The sequence below is a fragment of the Salmo salar genome, chromosome 13, assembly GCF_965601325.2.
Source record: "Salmo salar chromosome 13, fSalSal1, whole genome shotgun sequence".
Lineage (NCBI taxonomy): Eukaryota > Metazoa > Chordata > Actinopteri > Salmoniformes > Salmonidae > Salmo > Salmo salar.
The window spans coordinates 74,810,160-74,833,684 of NC_138303.1; the positions used below are offsets into that span (position 1 = coordinate 74,810,160).

The window sequence follows — 23,525 nt, forward strand, 5'->3', positions numbered from 1 at the left end:
GGTTGGTAATTGGCCCGGCCGGCCCCTCCTGTGGATGCTGGCTGGGGGTCTGGCAGCAGAATGCTAATCCAAGAAGTGCCAAGTTAAAGCCATTAGCTGAGCGGTTAGCCCAGCGCCATCTGCACAGAGTTGATTATGGCTAGTGAGAGCCTTGCCAATTGGGGTGTCTTTGTTCTCTGAAAGTACCAGAACTGGAGAGGGGGGGTTACAGGACAACAGTCTCGCTCAGAGGCAGCATCACCCCCATAATGTCTCATGTTGTCTCAGTCCCCTAGCGACACAAGCCTGATTTAGGGGGTGACCTCTGACCTGTGCATTAATAAAGATGAGCTTTGGGGAGAGAAAATGGATGGAGGGGCGTTACACACCTGCCCCTAAACCTGTAATGGGACAGCTGGTCCTCCATTAACCCTTAGACAAATCTCTTTCTATGAAGACACACACTCAGATGCACACACAGTGTACAATACAATGAACAGAGAAACTTTCACTCCTTTGAAAAAGAATAGACGTCACATGAACACTATACTGAGAGCTTGCTGATAAATGTGTGAATTAGACAATTTTTCTGTCCTGCTAAGCATTCAAAATATGAGTACTTTTGTGTGTCAGGGAAAATGTATGGAGTAAAAAGTACATTTTCTTTAGGAGTGAATTAAAAGCTGTCAAATAAACAGTAAAGTACAGATACCCCAAAATACTACTTAAGTACTACCTTAAAGTAATTTACACCACTGGAATGTGCATAATGTTGTAGGTGCAGGGCTATGGCTCTCATCATAGACTTCATTGTTTCTTCAGTCATACCTCAGAAGGCACATCTGTATGATTGACTAAGGAATCATGTTTTTTTTTTAAAATCCGGTGCGATACCCAAGTTAGAGCAATTACATTTCTGATTCTTGGGTGTATTTTTTAAAAAATATTGTAAACAGTAAAACATTATTTTACGAATCTGCGTTTATCGGGGCTCGCGAATAAATTATATTAGCTATGTTGACGCGCGGCATCATGGGATATCAAAGTCCTCCCGGCGGCGCGGCGCCGCCATGTCTTCAAGAGAGAAGCGGTTAATAGCGCTTATCTCTCTCGTGTTCTGTGCTACCGCAATATTCTCTCTAGTTCTCTATTATATTCCAACATTGCTTTACATAGCTTTCATTCTTGGAGTTTGTTGCGTCGCCTGTTATTATCACAGCGGAGAATCTCTCTACGTTAGGTTAGGCCCTCATCCACGCCGTGGTCTGACAATTCCACCCGTGCTGCGACGCTGGTTGCCAGGGATTGCAAACGGAGTACCCACAGCGGGAAGAGTTAGAAGTCGCACCGCCAAGGATTATGTTCGGGAATCAGTAGTATTTACTGACCAACGACGTTTCGAGAGCGCTATTTGTCGGAAAGACGCGGGACACAGTGACTCATTTCTTCTCAGTCCTCGGGATATACTCATGGGAAGTTACATTGGGAAGGCAGAAAGTCCTCCCTCAGTTGTGGGGAGGCCGCGAGCGGGTGCAAGTTCGGGTGCTAACCCCAACGCACGAGAACAACTAACTTTACGCGAAAGATTGGCTCGACCCAACCAGGCTGTCATTACTCCAAACAGAGGACTGTCAATCGGGGGGTGAGTACTGAAATAATATTTACTTAGCTAGCTAACATAACATTTCGCTGATCAGCTAACAGTGGCTAGTTATCCTAACACATCAGCTAACGTAGCTAGTTAACGTTAGCAGGTTTGCCAATGCAACGTGCTAAATTCTGAAGAAAATGTTTCGATTGCGGATCATGTTGCACACATGGTGCAGTTAAACGATTTTAAACGTTAGGAAAGTTATCATCGTAGTTAGTTATCAGTAAATATAAAAACATTTGTTTTGAAATGTATTGAGAAGACTTGCGGCTTCGCCGCAACGCGTCCTAGCATTCCCTCCAAGATTTGAAAATGTGGGAGTTGCTATCGGCTCCATTCCTTGCAAGGCAGGGAGTGTTCCTTCCCACTCAATTCCTGATTGAGACCATACGGTACTTTGGACTGTATGGCACTAACATGCGTTAACTAGTTACTAGAGTAATACACTTTTCTGTTGTAATGATCACTGCAGTTACAACTTTTACAGTCATTTTCAAAACATTGATATGGTTATGAGAGTCGATATGTAAATAAATGGTTGGTCAGAGCTCCCTCTTGACAGAGAAAATGTCCCTATTTTGCTACTTAAAGTCCTTGTGTGGCATATGAAATCAGCTTAGCAATGATCTATGCCAGACAGTTTCTTGTATAGAATGCATTGACCTAAACCTGTGGCCACTCTGTGTACAGGGAGCCCCTTGGCACTATGGGCAGGTTTACCATCACTCCCCTGCGCCACTACCCCCTCCAGCAGACGGGCACCTCCTCTGTGGGCATCCTGCCCCCAACCCAGTGGGACGGCTTCAGAAAGAAGAATATTCTCACCCCTCGCAACTCTCCGGCAGTCCACAGTCCAGTCACAGTGAAGATCGCTAGGCCAGATCACAACACCACTCGATCCCAGTTGTAAGTCATATTGTCTCTGTCTTGCCTCATTTTAATTCTTATATCAAACTTTTTGAAGATCTGTTAGTGATAATGCAAGCAGCTTTATCTTACACTTGTCATCGTTCTGTGGCACATTATTTTAGTGTGTGTGAAGCTTGAAAACATCCTTAGCTGTTGGATGGCCCCACTGACATTTGTTCTGTAATTGCTGCTGTTATGTGTGTGCAGATTTGATCATTTGAACTCCCCGGGAGTCCTTGGCTCTCCAGGCCTGGGGGCCCCTGCAGACCCCTGCTCCAGGGAGACTGTTCTGAGCGTGCTCAAAGAGAGTCGCAAAAGAGTGGTGGAAGATGACAGGAGCTTCACTGCAGGGCAAAAGAGCAAAAGGAGGTATGTGACTACCACAGGATTAAATGCTGTTGTATGGAATGTACCATTGTTCTTCTCACACTTTAGTGTCTTAGTCTTCAAGAGCCACACAATACCATGTCTACACCGTACACCTGCTCTTTGTTCACTTAGGCGCCATGACAGCAGTGGGAGTGCTCACTTGGCATTTGAGCCACTACTGCCCAATGGAGCTCCATCACAGCTGGTGCTGAAGTGAGTAGGAGCAATGCCTGTACAAAAAGTTGTCCGTCTCAGTGATTCAAGTCCTGATACTAAATTTGAATACAAATGTGCTTTCATTCAGTGGCTTCTTAATGTTAGGTGTGTGTGTATATATATATATCTCATACAAATACTGTATCCTCTCCAATCACTCCTGAAATCCTGTTTCCTCTCCTGTGTCGGCCCAGTTCTCTGAAGCGAGGGCTGACTGCTATGGTGGAGGAGTCAACAATGAAGAGATCACGCACCTCCTCCATCAGCTCTGTGAGCTGTGGCCTGACCCCCAGCGGCACCCTGGGCTCGGTCCGCAACTCCATCCGCAGCTCCCTAAGCTCGTCACAAGGCGTTACTCAGGTACCTTTTTATAATTAGGATGGGCAGTACACCTCTGATCGGATTCCTCTGTTTGGGATCAACAGCCATGAGTTCAGTTGAGAGCTCACCAGGGTTTCCATTAGCCATTAAGTGCAGTTTTTAGGAATAAAATAAACAAGCTAATAAATAAAATAGTTTCAGGCCAAATTGACCTGGAGAAAAAAAACAATCCCACTGCAAAATAATGATTTTAATCGACAATACCAGTCGATGGAAATACATTTGACAGTCATGCTTATCGATATATAGGTTAATATGCATAATTTAGTGGAATTGGCTTGTTTGCATTTTCATTACTCATGGTGTGTGCTATTTATCACACACGACAAACAGTAAATTTTGACCGGAATATCACCTCAGACAGCACTAGAGCGGTTTCTCATGTGGCTTCTTTAGCCATACCCCAAGACTCATATGGATGATTGATTTTTAAAAGCCGACTGGTTTAAAACCCAAGTTAGAGCAATTCATTTTCTGAATCGTTTTTTTTACAATTAACTACTGTAAACAGAAACATTTTTCCGCAAAATCTTTGCTCATAGGGGCTCGCAAATCAATTATATTGGCTATGTTGGGGTGGCAGGTAGCCTAGTGGTTAGAGCGTTGGGCAAGTAACCAAAAGGTTGCTAGATTAACTCCCTGAGCTGACAAGGTTAAACTCTGTCCTTCTGCCCCTGAACCACTGTTCCTAGGTCATCATTGTAAATAAGAATTTGTTCTTAATTCTTAACTGACTTGCCTAGTTAAATAAAGGTTAAATTAAAAAAATTTATGGGAGGCATCATGGGAAATCAGTCTTCCGGCGGTGCTACCATGTCTCCAAGAGCGAAGCGGTTCGTAGCACATAACACGAGAAAGATGAGCGCTATCGCAATACTTTGTCTAGTTCTCTATTATATTCCAACCTTTTATATAGCTTTCATTCTTGGAGTTTATTGCATTGCCTGTTATCGCAACTATACTCTACTCATCTAATACATTTGACCTTCATGCTATAAGTTAATTTGCGTAATTTAGTGGAATGAAATTGTCTTGTATGCGTTTTTGTCATTTATCTTATTTATCACACGTGCACAACAGACACCCTATTTTCAGCGGAACATCACCCGAGACACAGCAGCTGCAACTCCTCAGCTCATTGCTGCTGGAGTGAAATGTGCAGTCATTGTGCAGCAATTCTAAATGCAATCACATGTTAAGTTGTTTTGATGGCCACGATTAAAAGGAGTTATATTTTTTTTCTTAACTGATAACTGAAGCGAGCTTCCCATTCACCTTTCAAGTGCGACGGTAGGCAGGATATCAGCATGTCACCCACCACTTTGCAATGTTAGCTTGGAGGCAGTAGGCTATTTTGAAAACATAGATATTGAGGCATGTCTTACCTTGCTTCAAAGAATAGGCAAAATCAAACCAAACATGTGGAGGCAATTATTTTATAAAGACTTCCTTATATGCCATTGAAACCAGTTTCTCTCCTGTTCTATTTGGTTATCATAACTTTCTTTTGTTGTCCAGGAGCCAAAGGCACAATCCTACCGTAGTCATATTAACAACCCATCATAGTTATATCTTTAGAGTCCCCCTGTTTTTAAGTTTCTAACAGATTTTCATCTCTATCACATATGGAACCGCTTGCATCAGGTGCACTGTTTAGAACGGTGTTTTCCTGCAAATTGCATTTTGGGAAGTGTTTGAAAAGGATGTTTTATTGGCTGCTTCATTACAGGAGTTGCATGTTCTGTTAAGATGAATTACCATAATGTAACTGTGATTTGTCATTCTGAACACTGGGTGGACACCCTAATGGGTTACGCACCCAATGGATCTGGTATATTTCTCAAATGGCCGGTAAATTTATATCTTCCCTGTCACGTTGTTCGCCGCCACAATTTCCTAATGGAAACCCTGGAGCTGACCTACACTGATGTATTTTGTCAGAAAACTGGGGTGAGTGCCAACCTAAACCTAATTTTCACGTTTGTTTTAAAGTGGAAAAAAGCCTCTACCCGCAGTCTCTCCCCGCTCTCCAGCCCTGGGTCGTCCCGGTCCCAGACCCCAGAGAGAGCCTCTAAAAAGCCCAGGTATTCACCCTCTCCTCCTAGACAACATTTCTAGGTTCACACGTGTCCTGTGATGAAATGAGAACTGCCATGGCCGCTAGCAGTGTGACATATTTATTTTTTTCCCCCTGTATGTCAGGGAAGAGGACGCTCGCTCACCCAGCTCTGTGTCCTTGGAGAGGTCTGACAAGACGTTGACAGACCCAGCACCAACCACTGGTTAGAACATGTTTATGATGCGTTTTCCACTTCAGATCAGGTTCAGGGCTTTAGTCACGTCCCAAAAGAGACTTAAGTTTTGATTCAAAATAACGGTAGCCACCACATTAAGTCAATGCACTGTATGTCCTGTTACAGGGAAGCTGGCTCCGGCCCCTGAAGTCCCTGTGGCTTCAGCCTCGTCAGGCTCTGCCGGTAGTGGGAAACGGAAACGTAAGATTCCGCTGGTGTCCAGCCGTAGAGGAGACCTAATCTCTTTGGTGAGAAATACTGCATAATAGAACATGTCCTCAAATGGGACATGTAGCTAATCATCTGACAAACAGGAAGTCTTAACATTGATGTTGTCTGCAGCCTCCACCTCCTGAGTTGGGCTACACCATCACGGTGAAAGACCTGGATCAGGAGAAGAAAGCTGCTCTCAGCCAGATCAACACAGTCCTCAAAGAGCCCGGTGAATATTGCCAATTCCCAACTTTTCTAAACCAGTGTCCCAAAAAATATAAGATATTGATTTTGGGCCATTTCTTTTGTTCCAGAGCCAGAGAAGCCTGCTCCAGTAGTGACCACATCTTCTAAGCCTCCTGTGTCAGGCAACCCCACACCCACCCTGCAGGCCAGCCATCTTACCGTATCAATGCCTGCTAGTGTGGCGGCTCCTATCCCCGTCATCAACCTGGACCCCGTCCCCTCAAGCACTGTCACCATGGCCCCAACCTCCACAGCCTCCCCCGTCACCAACCCCCTCCTGGAGTCTCTGAAAATGATGAGGAACAACCCCCTCACCAGTGCTGCTGCTGACAATACTACAGGTCTGTTAATCACATAGCAATAATTTAAAGTTGAGAGCCACTTTTGTTTGGTAGTTGCCGTTGAGTGACGGTTCGTTTATCTGAGTTGTTACTCAAAAGTCTATTTTTCTCTTGTTTTCCCTCCCGCTCCGGCTGTCTCCTTGGTGACAGCAGTGACACCCCCTGCACCACTGGTGCCTGCAGAGCAGAAGTCGAAGACCAGCTTGTCTGCTCCCCAGCCTGCACTACCCTCCCTCTCCCAGCCTGCACTACCCTCCCTCTCCCAGCCTGCACTACCCTCCCTCTCCCAGCCTGCACTACCCTCCCTCTCCCAGCCTGCACTACCCTCCCTCTCCCAGCCTGCACTACCCTCCCTCTCCCAGCCTGCACTACCCTCCCTCTCCCAGCCTGCACTACCCTCCCTCTCCCAGCCTGCACTACCCTCCCTCTCCCAGCCTGCACTACCCTCCCTCTCCCAGCCTGCACTACCCTCCCTCTCCCAGCCTGCACTACCCTCCCTCTCCCAGCCTGCACTACCCTCCCTCTCCCAGCCTGCCAGCACCATGCCCTCTGCCTTCACCCAGGCGCTGAGCCAAGTCACCAAGGCCCCCAGCAGTGTCCCCATCCTGGGTGGAGCAAGCCTGTTTGGAATGGCCAATCCACTGACTGCCCCGTCCTCCTCACCGGCCCCCACCACAACCACAACCGCCACCACAGAAACAACCAGTAGTAATAATCCCCTCCTGGCCTCGGTGTTCAAGCCCATCTTCGGGGCCACGGCCCCAGCCTCAGAGGGCACACCTGCTCTTCCCACCTTTAAACCCATATTTGGAAGTGCCACAGCCACCAGTGCTTTCGGACAGCCAGCCTCCACCTCAGCCCCCTCCAATGCCAGTGCATCTGCCACAGTGTTCAGCAGGCTAACCAACAGTAGTACAGTGGCCCCAGCCGCCTCCCTGTTCACTGGGCTGTCTAATAGCACCGCCCCCTCCACCAACCCAGCCGCCCCGCCATCTGTCAAGTCTCTGTTTGGAAACTGGAGTGCGCTGCCTGCAACGACTGCTGCCACAACCACTGCCCCTGCCACAGGAAGTACCTTCCAGTTCGGCACCGCCTCCACCACAGCTCCTGGACCCACCCTCAGCTCCACCACAGCCGCCACCACTAGCAACAGCGGCTTTTCGTTTGGTGCGATGACCACCACCTCTGGCGCCACTCAACCTGCCCCCTCAGCCACCGCCCAGGGGGGATTCACCTTTGGCCAGCCTGTAGCCACCCAGAACTCTACCACCGCATCCTTCGGTGGCTTTGGCATGGCCACTGCAGCCGCAGCCACTGCTACTGCTTCTGCACCTGCAAACCAGTCCACTTTCACGTTTGGGAAGTCGTCGTTCGAAGCTCCGGCGGCATCGGCGTTCCCCAGTGCGATTCAGGCCCCGGCTGCTACTGCGGCAGCTAATCCTTTCACATTTGGGTCACCTGCCACTGGGGCCACCCCTGCTCCTTTTGCTTTTGGCGCGGCTGCCACTACGGCGGCCTCTACCTTTGGGACCACCACTAAGCTGGCATTTGGAGCAAACTCCACAGGTTTTGCATTTGGCAACACCACGGGCACCCCAGCAGCCCCGGCCTTTGGCTCTGCCACCCAGACTGTCGGCATACTCCCAGCCTCCGCCCCAACTTTCTCGTTTGGTGGTGTGTCCACACAGCAGGCCCCTGCTACCCCTGCCCAGCCAGCCACTGGAGGATTCAACTTCGGCGCAGCCATTTCAGGCACTCAGTTTGGAACCTCTAACCCCACAACACAGACGCCAGGCTTCAACTTTGGTTAGTAGATCTAGTATAATATAAGACCCACTCTTTTACTGATTATGATTTCAGGAATTCACAAATTTTTATCAATTCTGCATTTGGTGGCAGAAGTAGTACTTTACATTTTTGGCCAATTCATAGGACCAGTTCAAACAAGTTTGTATTTTATTTTAATCCCTAATTGTTCATTTATTGCTGTCACATGTACAGGGATGGCTACCCCTGCTTTTGGCCAGAGCACAGCTGCAGGTCCTGTCCCCTTTGGAAGCCCAGGAACTCCAGTCCAAGGATTCAGTGCTATGGGATCCTCATCATTCGGTAAGAAAATAACCGGGGGGGGGGGGTGTTATTATTATTATTATTATTATTATTATTCAGGTTATTACTTATAAATATTCATCAACAAATGAAGAAATGCCAGGTTGGAGAGGATCTGTTGCATTGTCATATTGACGCAACATTAATGGAGTCAAATAAAGATGTATGCTGTCCTTGTCTGTTGGCTTTCCTGTATATCATTTTGTTTAAATACAGATCCTATTTCGATGCAGAAAACCATTCAAATGAGGTTCGATGGGTTTCTCCCAGTTTTCCCGAAATATTCGCAAAAGTCACAACCCTGCTGCTGTGGTTATCTGGTGGCATTGACATATTCTTCAGAGAAGATGCTGTAATAATGTAGTCTAAGCTACTGAAAACAGGCCTTTTGACAAGTTACATCATGACGGGACTGTTTGAATTTTATTATAGAGATGGAGTCCAGGCAGGCTACTTTAGGAAGCTTTTTGAGTGGACATACACAGCGTGACCAAAAGTATGTGGACACCTGCTTGCCAAAGATTGAATTCCAAAATCATGGGCATTAACATGGAGTTGGTCCCCCCCCCCCCACCCTTTGCTGCTATAACAGCCTCCACTCTTCTGGGACGGCTTTGCACTAGATGTGGGAGCATTGCTGTGGGGACTTGCTTCCATTCAGCCACAAGCATTAGTGAGGTCGGGCACTGATGTTGGGCGATTAGGTCTGGCTCGCAGTCGGCGTTTCAATTCATCTCAGTTGCTTGATGGGGTTGAGGTCGGGGCTCTGTGCAGGCCAGTCAAGTTCTTCCACACCGATCTCGACAAACCATTTCTGTATGGACCCCGCTTTGTGCACGAAGGCATTGTCATGCTGAAACAGGAAAGCGCCTTCCACAAGCAGAATTGTCTAGAATGTAGTTGTATGCTGTAGCGTTAAGATTTCCCTTCACTGGAACTAGGGAGCCCGAACCATGAAAAACAGCCCCAGACCATTATTCCCCCACCTCCGAACTTTACAGTTGACACTATGCATTGGGGCAGGTAGCGTTCTATTGGCATCCGCCAAACCCAGATTCGTCTGCCAGATGAAGTGGGATTCATCACTCCAGAGGACGTGTTTCCAGAGTCCAATGGCGGCATGCTTTACACCACTCCAGCCCATGCTTGGCATTGCGCATGGTGATCTTAGGCTTGTGTGCGGCTGCTTGGCCATGGAAACCCATTTCATGATGGAAACCCATTTCATGAAGCTCCTGACAAACAGTTATTGTGATGACGTTGCTTCCAGAGGCAGTTTGGAACTCAGTAGTGAGTGTTGCAACCGAGGACAGATGATTTTTACATGATTCAGTGCTCGGCGGTCCTGTTCTGTGAGCTTGTGGCCTACCACTTTGCTCCTAGATGTTATCACTTCATAATGGCAGCACTTACAGTTGACCAGGGCAGAAATTTGACGAACTGACTTGTTGGAAAGGTGGCATCCTGTGACAGTGCCACCTTGAAAGTCACTGAGCTCTTCAGTAAGGCCATTCTACTGCCAATGTTTGTCTATGGAGATTACATGGCTGTGGGCTCGTTTTTTTATACACCTATCAGCAACGGGTGTGGCTGAAATAGAGTAATCGACTAATTTGAAGGCATGTCCACATACTTTTGTGTGTGTATATATCTCAGCAAAAAAAGAAACGTCCTGTCAGTGTCAATTGTGTTTATTTTCAGAACTTAACGTGTAAATATTTGTATGAACAAAATAAGATTCAACAACAGACATACTGAACAAGTTCCACAGACATGTGACTAACAGAAATTGAATGTGTCCCTGAACAAAGGGGGTGTCAAAAGTAAGTCAGTATCTGGTGTGGCCACCAGCTGCATTAAGTACTGCAGTGCATCTCCTCCTCATGGACTGCACCAGATTTGCCAGTTCTTGCTGTGAGATTTTACCCCACTCTTCCACCAAGGCACCTGCAAGTTCCCGGACATTTCTGGGGGGAATGGCCCTAGCCTTCACCCTCCGATCCAGCAGGTCCCAGACTTGCTCATTGGGATTGATCTGGGCTCTTCGCTGGCCATGGCAGAACACTGACATTCCTGTCTTGCAGGAAATTGTGCCCAGAACGAGCAGTATGGCTGGTGGCGTTGTCATGCTGAAGGGTCATGTCAGGATGAGCCTGCAGGAAGGGCACCACATGAGGGAGGCGAATGTCTTCCCTGTAACGCACAGCGTTGAGATTGCCTGCTATGACAACAAGCTCAGTCCGATGATGCTGTGACACACCGTCCCAGACCATGATGGACCCTCCACCTCCAAATCGATCCCGCTCCAGAGTACAGGCCTCTAACACTCATTCATTTGACTATAAATGCGAATCGCCCCTGGTGAGACAAAACCGCGACTCGTCAGTGAAGAGCACTTTTTGCCAGTCCTGTCTGGTCCAGCGACGGTGGGCTTGTGCCCATAGGTGACGTTGTTGCCAGTGTTGTCTGGTGAGGACCTGCCTTACAACAGGCCTAAAAGCCCTCAGTCCAGCCTCTCTCAGCCTATTGCGGACAGTCTAACTCGGGGCAGTTGTTGCCATCCTGTACCTGTCCCGCAGGTGTGACGTACCGATCCTGTGCAGGTGTTACACGTGGTCTGCCACTGCGAGGATGATCAGCTGTCTGTTCTGTCTCCCTGTAGCGCTGGCTTAGCCGTCTCTTAGTACGGACATTACTAGTATGGGCATCTTTCTTTTGGTGTTTTTCAGTCAGTAGAAAGACCTCTTTACTGTCCTATGTTTTCATAACTGTGACGTTAATTGCGTACCATCTGTAAGCTGTTAGTGTCTTAACGACTGTTCTACAGGTGCATGTTAATCAATTGTTTATGGTTCATTTAACAAGCATGGGAAACAGTGTTAATCCTTTTTACAATGAAGATCTGTGAAGTTATTTGGATTTTTACAAATGATCTTTGAAAGATCAAGTCCTGAAAAGGGGACGTTTCTTTTTTTTGCTGTGTGTATACACAAACACGTATAGGCCTATAGAGAATCAGCGAACATGCACGAATTTGTCAGTCAAAGCCACCAGTGTATGTCAGACACAAAAAATATTTGTCCTTCAAAGTAATAAAAAAAACCTAGGCCTACCTTAGGCTTTCCGAAAGTAGGCTATAAGATAATTTATTGACAAGGAAAGTAAAATGGGGACAGACATGCATGTAACCAAATGACAGGGATTAATGATAAATTGCCTGTTTTACAAACGGTAGGCTACCACTTGGGCATACACAAGTGCATTGCCGGCCGACACTATAGCCTAGGCTACTATTCTACTTTGCGTGGATTGGAGGGCAGCAGTTTTTTTGGTGTCGCCTAGGTTGGCATAGCGGCCGGGCCTGATCAGTCTAGAAATGTAAAAGATTCCGTATCAGACTATATCATGACAGGTTGGAAAGGATTGGCGCATTATCCATTTGACACATTAGCGCATTATAGGCCTCATAGAATGAATAATGAATGAATAGTCACACATCCAACCTTAAAAAATATATATATATATATATATTTACTAGCAAGCAATGAAAACCTGCATTGTATAAGAAGTCTACATGTCAAACAATTTTTATACTGAAGTGCCACAGCCCGTAGCGTTCTACAGCCCCGATCATCTAGTGGATTAGCTGCTCCAGCATCAAAGGAAAGAGGCGGCGACGTAGAAAGTTTAATAGATTGTGTAAACTCCCACTATTAGGCAAAGTTCATCTACATGAAAATAAAGTTCAGAATTTGAATTGACAGTTATTTTGTTTTCATGGTCTTCCATAAGTTACAGTAATTCAATTACCATCATCCTTATTTCTTTTTGACTCTGATAAACTGTGGTGGTTCTAGTCAACAGCCAGGTGCATTTTTGTGTTGACATGCTAACTCTCTTGTTCTTTGTGACCAGGCTCTCCATCAGCTCCTTCGTTCTCCATCGGCGCTGGCTCCAAAACATCAGGGGCACGCCAGAGGCTACAGGCCCGAAGGCAGCACCCCAGGAAGAAGTAGCCTAACCAGGTGTGGTAGCATCTGGCATAGCCTGGAAGCCCTTACCCATTCAGCACTGCCATGACATCCTCCAGAGGAGCTGAACTGATACTTCCATTGCTAACACATTGTAACCCCAGTCAGACCAACAGCCCTCCCTAGCCTTCTGTTCCCCTGGCCGGGCTGGCCCCCTTTGTGGTACAGGGTTAGCAGAGGAGCACACACTCCTACTAGGCTGTCTACCGCTCTACTGACAGTGTAGCCACTCTCACAGTGACGAAAAGAAAGGGGGATATGAGGCAAAACGATAGTCTGTTAAACTTGAAAGAGAAAAGACTTTGAGGGAAGCATATCCAATTAAAACAACTTTCTGTCCCGGCTTTAGGATTTCCCCTACTACGCCTGTTTCATGACACATTTTTGACAGTCGAATCGAGACGCGTGCTTACACTTGTTAATGTATGAAATTCTAAGCAGGGCTGTGTTAATGGCTATAGAAGAGCTGAACGTGTTTTTCTGACATGTGCCCATGGTCAAGATGGGGCTCACATACAGTATGATCTGTGTGGATTTATCCAGCTGTACATGGTAACCATACTATATAGGAGATGTTGACAGTTTAGAGATAATGAATTGTTTATTTTACATTTGAAAGACATTTTTTATTTGGGTTAATTTAGACGTATGTGGCATCTCTGCACTAGTTAGGCCTTAGCTGTTTTGAATGAGTGCTTGGTGTATTGGTCCCAGATATGCCCTTTTTATTATTGTACAGTATCACAGACACTGGGAAGCATTCCTGCAATGTAGTTTTTATACTTGTTTGATCCTGAATGACAGAATAAGGTGAACAATAAAATCCTTTATCAGAATGCCATCATGGGATCAGTTAAACATAACACATGTATACATAATGTGGAGTCCCAGGGTAGTAGTCATTAATGGGTCACCATTGTGTTGGTGTAAATAGGTTACCCTGGACTTGTGCTGAAAACCAAAGCCAATACTTAAGGTTTGACCTACAAAATAATCTCTTCTACCACTTAGACCTTTCATGGGTCCTTTTTGTACTAGACTATCTCTCCTTTTCCCCACTACTCCTGCTCTCACCATAATGATGGGAGGTGGGGGCATTCAAAACAGATCTGGGGACTGGTTGAGAATCTTAACAAATCCTTCCTTTTTTTCCTTGAAGTAACTTCTGAGCATTGTATTACATTGGCTGGGTAAAAGCAAGCTACTGTACTTTCCTCCTAACCTAGGTATTACTACAAGGAAGTAAGGATGCATTTTAAACGCGGTTATTAAGAGCAGGTGTGTGCTATGGGAGGGATGGGTAACGTGGTCCTGGAGAGCCATAGGGGATGGAGTCTTCCCCAGCACTGAACACAGATTCAACTAGTCACAGTCTTGATTGATGAAGACCCTGCTTGATCAGTGAAAGCCAGTGTTGTAAGTGTTCCTCACAATGACATGGCACAGAACAATTTCTATCTTCAATGCCAGCCCCACTTTCATCTGACTGGCAATGATAGAAACTACAAACATCTGGGCACTGTACCACAAGACCCCTGCATCTGTATACTATCAAGACAAAGACGAGTGCATTTATAAGAGAATTGAATTTGGAGTTTACATGCTCCCCTCTTAAGGGTTGCAGGTAGACATACTTTACGTGCGCCTTCAGCAGTCAAACCGCTTTCCCCTCCCCTGTATGATTCCCCTCAAGTCTTTTCTGGTGATTTTAGCTTGTTACTATTTTTGCCTCGGTGAGTCTGGCTTGGAGGAAGTAATGTGGTGAATGGCGGCATATTGCTAGTGCCGGACGTGGTTTTACCCGCATGCTCAATGGGTGAGGTTCTGAGTTTTGTTGGGACTGTAACAGTTTATTGATGAATGTGTTTGAGTGTGACAGTACAACTGGATTCACTAATGTGCACAGCAGGAGAGGTGTTCTTTTCATTAATGCTGGATCAAAACTCAGGACTAAAGGAACTGGAGGGGAATTGTCTTTCAAGTCAAACCTAACCTCTTTGTGCGCTAACCATGACTAACCATGTAGGTTACAAAAATTACCTCGGGTGTTGAATCGGTTCTTAATTGGTCCGCCCCTCTTGAGACAGAACTAGGATTTTTGAATACTAATTTTTAATCGGAACCTCTCCTGGTCGAGCCAATTAGGCTAGTTATTGTGAGGGGTGTATGAGTGTGTGTGGGGGGCATGATTTGGCTAAATAGTGTCAAAGTACACAAACTTTATTTTTGTATTAAGGCAGGTTGCCTTTTAGAATTCCTTCAAGCTTGGCTCACTGAGACAATTGGTCTAGTTTATAGAATTTTTCTAGTTCGTTAAGGTTTCCTCAACCGTAATGAAATTGTGGAATAAAAGCGTCTAAAAGTTTCCCTTTGTAAGAGCTCCACTTTTTTATAGGAGGGCATACTGGGTCTGCTACTGTATGGGTACTGTAAAGGAATGCTGTCTGTCTGATCATTGTGTATAGTACAAGCCTGACAAATGTGAATTGTGTTGCTTTAGACTTGAATGAGACTTGTGGCTTTGTGTGTTACTGTGTGAGGTGTGTGTGTATAGAAAGACTGACTTAAATGTGAGTTTATTTTTGATGGGACTAAAGTCCCCTGTTCATTCTTTTAAATTATATTTTAAAATGCATCATTCCAAGATGTAACTATGTATGATACCCATGTTATACTTAAATCCCTTTAACAATTGATAGCACCCCACCTCAGTTATCAGGAAGTGAAGTGAGATCAATGAAGTCTGCCCTGTGGTCATTTTTGACTGATAGCTTTTGAAAGAAGGCTGTTTTGTTTTGCTCAGTTAACTACTTGTTTTTACATCTTGTGATATCTGCTTATGACAGATGGGTGGACAATGTGCTGAAGGTCAACTCAAACCATATTTAATGTCCTGGCCACCTTGTTTGTTCCCATAGACAGGACTTTATCATTGTCTTAGCTTGTTGGTCCATATCTTGCGTATGCAGAATTTGTAAAGCACAAAACATTGAATGTAGTATATTTAACCACACTGTCACATTTTTGGGTTCATAATCCATTCACACTTTTGTGCTTTACCCATTTGTAAATTGAACAGTCATTTACCCTTGTGCAGAGCTGTGTAAATAAGTCATGATTAACATTTGGACCTATGGCTGTACATAACTATGGATTTAATCAAGGGCCAAAGCTTTTCCTTGTGTTTTTATTTTGTTGAAGCTTCAAATGACAATGTTGACTTTAAAACATGTAAAGTGTTAGAGGTATATTACTGTGAATGGGAACGCAAACATCTGCTCACAATGGGCAATTCGAGAGAGTGAATGTGCAGACATGGGCAGCGTATTATAACATTCTCCCCTCTGCTCATGTCTTAGATGTACTGGTTTTAAATAAAATATGATAAAGATATCTTAGTGACTGGTCTGTCTGAACATCTCTACATTTTGAACCGATCAAAAAAACCAAGATTGGATGTGTGTGTTTATTTGAGGAATACACATATGGTCAAGGGTACAAGTGACTGCCCGACTCTGGCAAATGGCAGTAACGGACAAATACAAAGGTGTGTTATAAGATTCAGAACTTGACTGGGTAGAAAAATGCCATGTCTAGATTGTCACAATGCTGGATTATAGGTACCCAGTCATTGTCACCAAGACTAAGCTTTCCAAACGTGGCACAGCCTAGCTTCGATGTCGACTGGAGTTAGGGCAAAAATATAGCTCGTCTAAATGACCGCCAAGGCACCCAAAGCCAGTGTTCCTTTGAAAGGTCAGTCTCATTCCACTTTAGCATTCTTTTTTTTCTTTGCTCTTCCTGAGGTATTTGTCTGTTCCTCAGTGGTTTTGTGCTCCAGAGCCTCTTTATCTCCATCTTTCTTTTTCTTCCTCTTCTTCATTCCTGAGGTTTCTGTATTTTCCTCAGTGGGGTTGGCTTCCTCAGCCATGTCCATATCCTTGGTGGTGCTAATCGGCTCCTGAACCTCATCTCCACCTTCTGTGATATCGGCCTCATGTATGTCCTTACTGGTAGAAGGACTCATCTCAGCGATCGGATTGCTACAACAGTGAAGACAAGCATTAACAATGTTGCATTTCTGTTGGTTAACTTCACACAGCAACGGTATAATCTAGACTTTCTCTAAGTTGCCTTGCTTCCATTGAATGTATAACTGCTACTCACAGTGTTTCGGAGGCTTGCTCTTCTAGCCTCTGTGCTGTGTGTCGCTCCAGCAGGGCCACAAAGAAGCCATGGGTGAGGGTTTTGGTGGTGCTGGCTCGGAGACACTTTGTGAGGGGAGCCAGGCCACGCTCGGGCCACTGCTGGAGCAGTGGAACCAGCCTGCAGAAACAGCCAGTGTCTCATAAGTTTACGTCAGTTTCCACAATGCTATACTGTTCTTATGATCATAAACACAGGTCACATACTTAGTCGGTTCCATGATAGATCACTAGGGGTTAAGCAGCAAAGCTGGTGAAACCCTAATGTATTTGTTGGCGTTGATTATTTTCTGCCAATTTGTGAGAATGCTAATTCTTGTGAGATGGTAAGGCCTAGGTTGCAACAATGCGTGACGGTAAGGGGCCACACCCTCTCATCCATTACTGTGCATATTGACCAGATGGTGGCACTATAACAAGCAAGTGAAAAGTCACACCCCTCACCCAGTGTGACCTAGAGTCCTGAAATCCAGTACATAGATTCCTCTCCTCACAAGGAACAAATGTGCTTCAACGACCCATGAAGTCCCATGATGGGTTTTCCACCATTTTTTATTTTGTTAACACTTGAAACGCTACTCCTCTGGGACCGATATTCATTTGCAACAAAATTTGGTACACATGTACCAAATACTGTCAAGACTCGACATATCTAAGCACATTCAAATCGACCACACGGTGGCGCTATACCAGGCATGTTTTTATCTCTTGATCGGTTTGACTCCGTGATTAAATTTGGTACACATGCTCAAGGATATGCGTCTAGCTAATCTGTAAAATATGGTTCAGTTTGGTCGCATGGTGGTGCTGTGGACAAGAGAAAAATAATTAATGCAAGCTGATAGCGGCCAAATTGTTTGAGCGAGAGTCTTGGAAAATTGTGTTTGAAGATGTGCATCTATAGATAGTACAGTCGTGGCCAAAAGGTTTGAGAATGACACAAATATTAATTTACAAAGTTTGCTGCTTCGGGTCTTTAGATATTTTTGTCAGATGTTACTATGGAATACTGAAGTATAACTACAAGCATTTCATAAGTGTCAAAGGCTTTTATTGACAATTACATTCAGTTGATGCAGAGTCAATATTTGCAGTGTTGACCCTTCTTTTTCAAGACCTCTGCAATCTGCCCTGGCATGCTGTCAATTCACTTCTGGGCCACATCCTGACTGACGGCAGCCCATTTTTGTATAATCAATGCTTGGAGTTTGTCAGAATTTGTGGGTTTTTGTTTGTCCACCTGCCTCTTGAGGATTGATCACAAGTTCTCAATGGGATTAAGGTCTGGATAGTTTCCTGGCCATGGACCCAAAATATCGATGTTTTGTTCCCCGAGCCACTTAGTTATCACTTTTGCCTTATGGCAAGGTGCTCCATCATGCTGGAAAAGGCATTGTTCGTCACCAAACTGTTCCTGGATGGTTGGGAGTAGTTGCTCTCGGAGGATGTGTTGGTACCATTCTTTATTCATGGCTGTGTTCTTAGGCAAAATTGTGAGTGAGCTCACTCCCTTGGCTGAGAAGCAACCCCACACATGAATGGTCTCGGGATGCTTTACTGTTGTCATGACACAGGACTGATGGTAGCGCTCACCTTGTCTTCTCCGGATGCCCCAAACAATCGGAAAAGGGATTCATCAGAGAAAATGCCTTTACCCCAGTCCTCAGCAGTCCAATCCCTGTACCTTTTGCAGAATATCAGTCTGTCCCTGATGTTTTTCCTGGAGAGAAGTGTCTTCTTTGAGGATGGCCTGGTGTCAAGAAGGGCAGCAAAGTCTTCGCCTCACTGTGCATGCAGATGCACTCACACTTGCCTGCTGCCATTCCTGAGCAAGCTCTGTACTGGTGGTGCCCCGATCCCGCAGCTGAATCAACTTTAGGAGACGGTCCTGGCGCTTGCTGGACTTTCTTGGGCTCCTTGAAGCCTTCTTCACAACAATTGAACCGCTCTCCTTGAAGTTCTTTATAATCCGATAAATGGTTGATTTAGGTGCAATCTTACTGGCAGCAATATCCTTGCCTGTGAAGCCCTTTTTGTGCAAAGAAATGATGACGTGTTTCCTTGCAGGTCACCATGGTTGACAGAGGAAGAACAATGATTCCAAGCACCACCCTCCTTTTGAAGCTTCCAGTCTGTTATTCTCACTCAATCAGCATGACCAAGTGATCTCCAGCCTTGTCAACACTCACACCTGCGTTAACGAGAGAATCACTGACATGATGTCAGCTGGTCATTTTGTGGCAGGGCTGAAATGCAATGGAAATGTTTGGGGGATTCAGTTCATTTGCATGGCAAAGAGGGACTTTGCAATTAATTGCAATTCATCTGATCACTCTTCATAACATTCTGGAGTATATGCAAATTGCCATCATACAAACTGAGGCAGCAGACTGAAAATTAATATTTGTGTCATTCTCAAAACTTTTGGCCACAACTGTATATACCAAATTTGGTGCCTATCAGTCCAGCGGTTCTGTAGAGGAATACGTTTTAAAATAGTCAACATCATAAAAAAATAGTAAAATACATTAATGTGTTGGATTTTGAGTTCTGATATTTGGTAAACAGTACAGAAATAGCTCATCCTAGGGCAATTTGTCCTGATGGTGGCACAGTGGGCACACAGCTGAAACCCAGCAAAGCTACTTGCAGCTTTAATATACATTTCTGTTCCCTACCTGAAACCTGGGTTCTGCAGCAGGCAGGCGGCCACCACTTGCTCATTCTCCTCGGTATGGATGGAGCAAGTGGAGTACACCAGGCGTTGCAGACGGGGGAAGCGCAGGGCATGGTTGAGACAGTGCAGCTGGAACGCTGCCAGGGCCTGCAGACGACGCTTGTCCTGCTCCTTTTGGGAGGGCGAGGCCTCGTCCCGCAGACACACCATCCCTGAGAGAGAAACACACATTATTTTGAATCAACAATGACATTGAGAGTACAAAGAAGGTACTTGTTTTAGAGGTCATACAGATACTTTGACTTGAGTCCTTCTGGGTCATTGAGGTACATCTTTCTGGAGTAATAAACAAGCGTCTAAACATCTATATTTTGTTTTGATGACACCAGGGAGACCGGTTGTGTTGTTACCTGATCCGCTGCACGACGGGTCCAGTAGGATGTACTCCACATCTTTATACTGCGGCCCGTCCGGGTCCACCTTTAGGAAGTCCTGATTGGCCAGCTGCTGACATGTGACTCCGGCGCGGAGCAGGAGAGTGGACATGGTGGAGAGACGCTTGGCATCCAGGTCGAAGGCAAACAGCCTCCTTCAACATGGGCCAGAGAAAAGAGGTTTGGGTATAAGGTGAGGCAAGTAACCTCTACAATGTGCTTTGAAATTTCATCAAAATAGCCATCCTTTTGTAACCTACTCTTTTTTTCAGGATTAACATCACAAAATTGTTAATACCCTATTCCTACTAGACAATAGTTTCCCAGAACCATAAAAAGTACAGTGTACAAAACATTAAGAACACCTTCCTAATATTGAGTTGCAACCCCCCCGCCTTCAGAACAGCCTCAATTCATCAGGCATGGACTCCACAAGGTGTCAAGCGTTCCACAGAGATGCTGGCCCATGTTGACTCCAATGCTTCCCACAGTTGTCAAGTTGGCTGAATGTCCTTTGGGTGGTGGACCATTCTTGATACACACGGGAAACTTAAGTGTGAAAAACCCAGCAGTGTTGCAATTCTTGACACAAACTGGTGCGCCTGGCACTATATCCTGTTCAAAGGCACTTACATCTTTTGTCTTGCCCATTCACCCTCAATGGCACACACAATCCATGTCTCAATTGGCTAAAAAAATATCATTTAAACTGTTTCCTCTCCGGATTTAACAAGTGACATCAATAAGGGATCATAGTTTTCACGTGGCTTGACCTGGTCAGTCTCTGTCATGGAAAGAGAAAGTGTCCTTCATTTTTGTACATGGTATTTAGTCCAGGAGTAGGCTTAACCTGGGTCTGGGACCTCTATTTTTATTTCAATCAAGTTTTACCCTTTGTTTTTCATGATGGCAGCGAGGTGGCTGGTTTTGTTCCCTGGTGCTGCACAAGCGTCCAGGACGTGGCTGCCTGTAGGAGGGTTCAGGAGGTACGCAGGGAGACAGCTGGCCTGTTGGGATATAAGGTAAACAGTAGTACACAGGCAAATCCATAGGCCCTTTTAGAATACCTTCAAATTATTCTGAGATTAATATCTATCAGAATAGATCTGACAAGGTAATCTCATCCAATCATGCACAGGTCAGTGATGACCTCAAGGATGGGCGGACGCATTGAAAATCCTCACCTTGTCTTGTAGAATGATGTGGCCAGCCTTGTACAGATTGTGGTCATGGAAGTCTGTCTTTGGAGAGAAAACCAGCAGGTCTGAAAGGTGCAGGTCACCCACAAAGGATTTCCCCTTCAGATTCAGGTCATCGAGCCTGGACATCAGAAACACGCATTCCATTTACCTCATGTCAACCTCAGTCAATAGAATAAACAGGGAAGGAAGAAACAAAGGCCTGTCCCTGACTGACCTGTAGGCTTGTCCCAAGTAGGAGAAGCCCTCTCTCTTGAAGTAATCGATGGCGTCCTCCACCGTGGTCTTTAACGTGTTCACACGCACATACCTTGGGAGCTGATCGCCTGGGGAAGGAGAAAATGTCTATTCTTTAACAAAAAGGAGAGTAACATTTAAAGCAACTACCCCTAAAAAAACAACTTCTAGTTTAGAAAACAGCCTGTGTGGCATCAATATGACTCAAACATTTATTCTGTCAAAATTGACTACAAAGTGTAAAAAGTATAATTTTGCTCATTAATTCAGTCTCGTCCAAAACCGAGTTTTATGAGATTTGTGGTTGACTGCATCACAACGTAAATGAAGGTTGTGTTTGTTTCAATACTGCCCACAGCTGGCAGCACACAAGTAATCATAAATTCTGGGTGCAGCTGCAGATGACCTGTGGTAAATTTGGGTTGACTTGGAAATCCCTATGGGGCTAGTTAGGCGGCCATCGGTAAAATACACAATGTACATGGGACAATATGTTAATTCTAATAGCTCCAAATGTGTATTACCTCCAACTATAAATTGTAGAAATTCATATTCAAATATTAAAATCCTTTAATGAGAACTAAAAAGGTGTGCAACATGAAACAATTATTGACGGTCCCTAACAAAGCTATTCAAAGTCAAAACAACTTTGCCATGGTTACACACCAGCACGCTGAAGCTACACTGAACAAAAATAAACGCAACATGTAAAGTGTTGGTCCCACATTTCATGAGCTGAAATAAAAGATTTCCACACGAACAAAAGCTTATTTCTCCCATATTTTGTGCACAAATTTGTTTCCATCCCTGTTAGTGAGCATTTCTCCTTTGCCAAGAATCCATCCAGCATATCAAGAAGCTGATTAAATTGCATGATCATTATAAAGGTGCATCTTGTGCTGGGGACAATAAAATGCCACTCTAAAATATGCAGTTTTGTCACAACACAATGCAACAGATGTCTCAAGTTTTGAGGAAGCGGGCAATTGGCATGCTGACTGCAGGAATATCCACCAGAGCTGTTGCTAGAGAATTTAATATTCAATTCTCTACCATAAGCTGCCTCTTGTTTTCTAACAGGAGTAATAGGGATCAATCAATATAACCTTCAGGGTGCTGGAGACTGGAGGAGAGCAGGTCCTGGTTGCGGCTGACCTTCTGCTTGATCTTCATGCGGGCCAGGGCAGCCTGCAGTCTAGAGCGGTGCTTCATCATCAGTGCCTTCCAGGCCCCGCCACACTTCAGCCCCTTACCGATGACCAGGTCATACACCAGAACCTGCGTATTGTGGACAGGACCAAACAAGAGGTAAGCTACCAGCCAAAGTGTTGGAGTAGTGTTCTTCATTCCTGGTCCTGGGAATCTGAACCACAGGGTGTGCAGGCTTTATTATGACCTTTGGGTTCCCAGAACCAGGCTTGAAATACTCTGTTGGAGGGACTGAATGGACTTTGTTCAAAAAGGCATGATGGGGAAGAGAATTGTATCCATGTGTTTCACATTACCTTGGCCAGATTAATTTTTATCTTGGTCTGTTTGAGGAGCTTGGTGGACTCAATGATCTCTTGAAGGATGGATGAAAACTTCTGTGTCTCACACACCAGGGCAAAAAGCTGCTTGATATTCTGGTGAGGTGAGAACATTATAACAATATTAACACACTACTGTTAGTATTTTTACACACAGGATTTTTAGCTTCTAGGCATGACCGGCAAGTTATTGCCTATGTGATGTGTACGGGTTAGCTACATGGTAAATGTTGACAAAGCAAGGAGTTAGCTAGCTAATAATAGCTAACGCTACTCAGTAAACTAGTAATTTACCTGAAATTTACTATCGTAAACCAAAGTCTTTACAGTAGCCTGCTTCCGCTCCACTTTCTCGAGAATCTCGGCAGCTTTCGCGTACAAAGCCATTGCTACAAAACTAATTTAACGTATTTTTTTTTTAAATAGAATGTATTATCATTAGCTATGTACATGAATATATCCACGACACCCACGTTTCCGGAAGTGGGCAATATACTTTACGGCC

General features: G+C 45.0%; 2 protein-coding genes across 3 annotated transcripts; one reads left to right on the forward strand and one right to left on the reverse strand.

Annotated features, from left to right (window-relative positions):
- The first annotated feature begins 1,004 nt into the window (after positions 1–1,004).
- LOC106567693 (uncharacterized) lies at positions 1,005–16,137 on the forward strand. 2 transcript variants are annotated; one of them, XM_014137281.3, is made up of 13 exons: positions 1,005–1,621; positions 2,321–2,536; positions 2,747–2,908; positions 3,041–3,121; positions 3,319–3,484; positions 5,498–5,589; positions 5,708–5,787; positions 5,926–6,047; positions 6,142–6,241; positions 6,327–6,599; positions 6,750–8,405; positions 8,601–8,708; positions 12,624–16,137. In XM_014137281.3, the coding sequence occupies exons 1-13, from the start codon at positions 1,050–1,052 to the stop codon at positions 12,722–12,724; spliced, it is 3,729 nt and encodes a 1,242-aa protein (XP_013992756.3). In that variant the 5' UTR covers positions 1,005–1,049; the 3' UTR covers positions 12,725–16,137. The 2 variants fall into 2 exon arrangements, with proteins under 2 accessions (XP_013992756.3, XP_013992757.3); XM_014137282.3 differs by having other exon boundaries at positions 6,753–8,405.
- Positions 16,138–16,191: 54 nt separating this feature from the next.
- Positions 16,192–23,453, reverse strand: nsun5 (NOP2/Sun RNA methyltransferase 5). Its single transcript, NM_001139799.1, has 10 exons — positions 23,315–23,453; positions 22,997–23,116; positions 22,598–22,769; positions 21,472–21,580; positions 21,240–21,375; positions 20,947–21,062; positions 20,032–20,210; positions 19,623–19,833; positions 16,907–17,065; positions 16,192–16,782 (listed from the first exon to the last, which is right to left on the reverse strand). The coding sequence occupies exons 1-10, from the start codon at positions 23,405–23,407 to the stop codon at positions 16,503–16,505; spliced, it is 1,575 nt and encodes a 524-aa protein (NP_001133271.1). The 5' UTR covers positions 23,408–23,453; the 3' UTR covers positions 16,192–16,502.
- Between the last annotated feature and the right edge of the window lie 72 nt (positions 23,454–23,525).

What these genes read in the sequence shown, in the direction of transcription:
- LOC106567693 (XM_014137281.3), top strand. Translation starts at nt 1,050, where the DNA reads ATGTCTTCAAGAGAGAAGCGGTTAATAGCGCTTATCTCTCTCGTGTTC. An exon ending in AGAGCCTCTAAAAAGCCCAG is followed by an intron (nt 5,590 to 5,707) that starts GTATTCACCCTC and finishes CCTGTATGTCAG; the next exon opens with GGAAGAGGACGCTCGCTCAC. An exon ending in TATGGGATCCTCATCATTCG is followed by an intron (nt 8,709 to 12,623) that starts GTAAGAAAATAA and finishes CTTTGTGACCAG; the next exon opens with GCTCTCCATCAGCTCCTTCG.
- nsun5 (NM_001139799.1), bottom strand. Translation starts at nt 23,407, where the DNA reads ATGGCTTTGTACGCGAAAGCTGCCGAGATTCTCGAGAAAGTGGAGCGG. An exon ending in GCCATCATGAAAAACAAAGG is followed by an intron (nt 20,211 to 20,946) that starts GTAAAACTTGAT and finishes CCCATGTTGAAG; the next exon opens with GAGGCTGTTTGCCTTCGACC. An exon ending in CCCGTCGTGCAGCGGATCAG is followed by an intron (nt 19,834 to 20,031) that starts GTAACAACACAA and finishes TTTCTCTCTCAG; the next exon opens with GGATGGTGTGTCTGCGGGAC.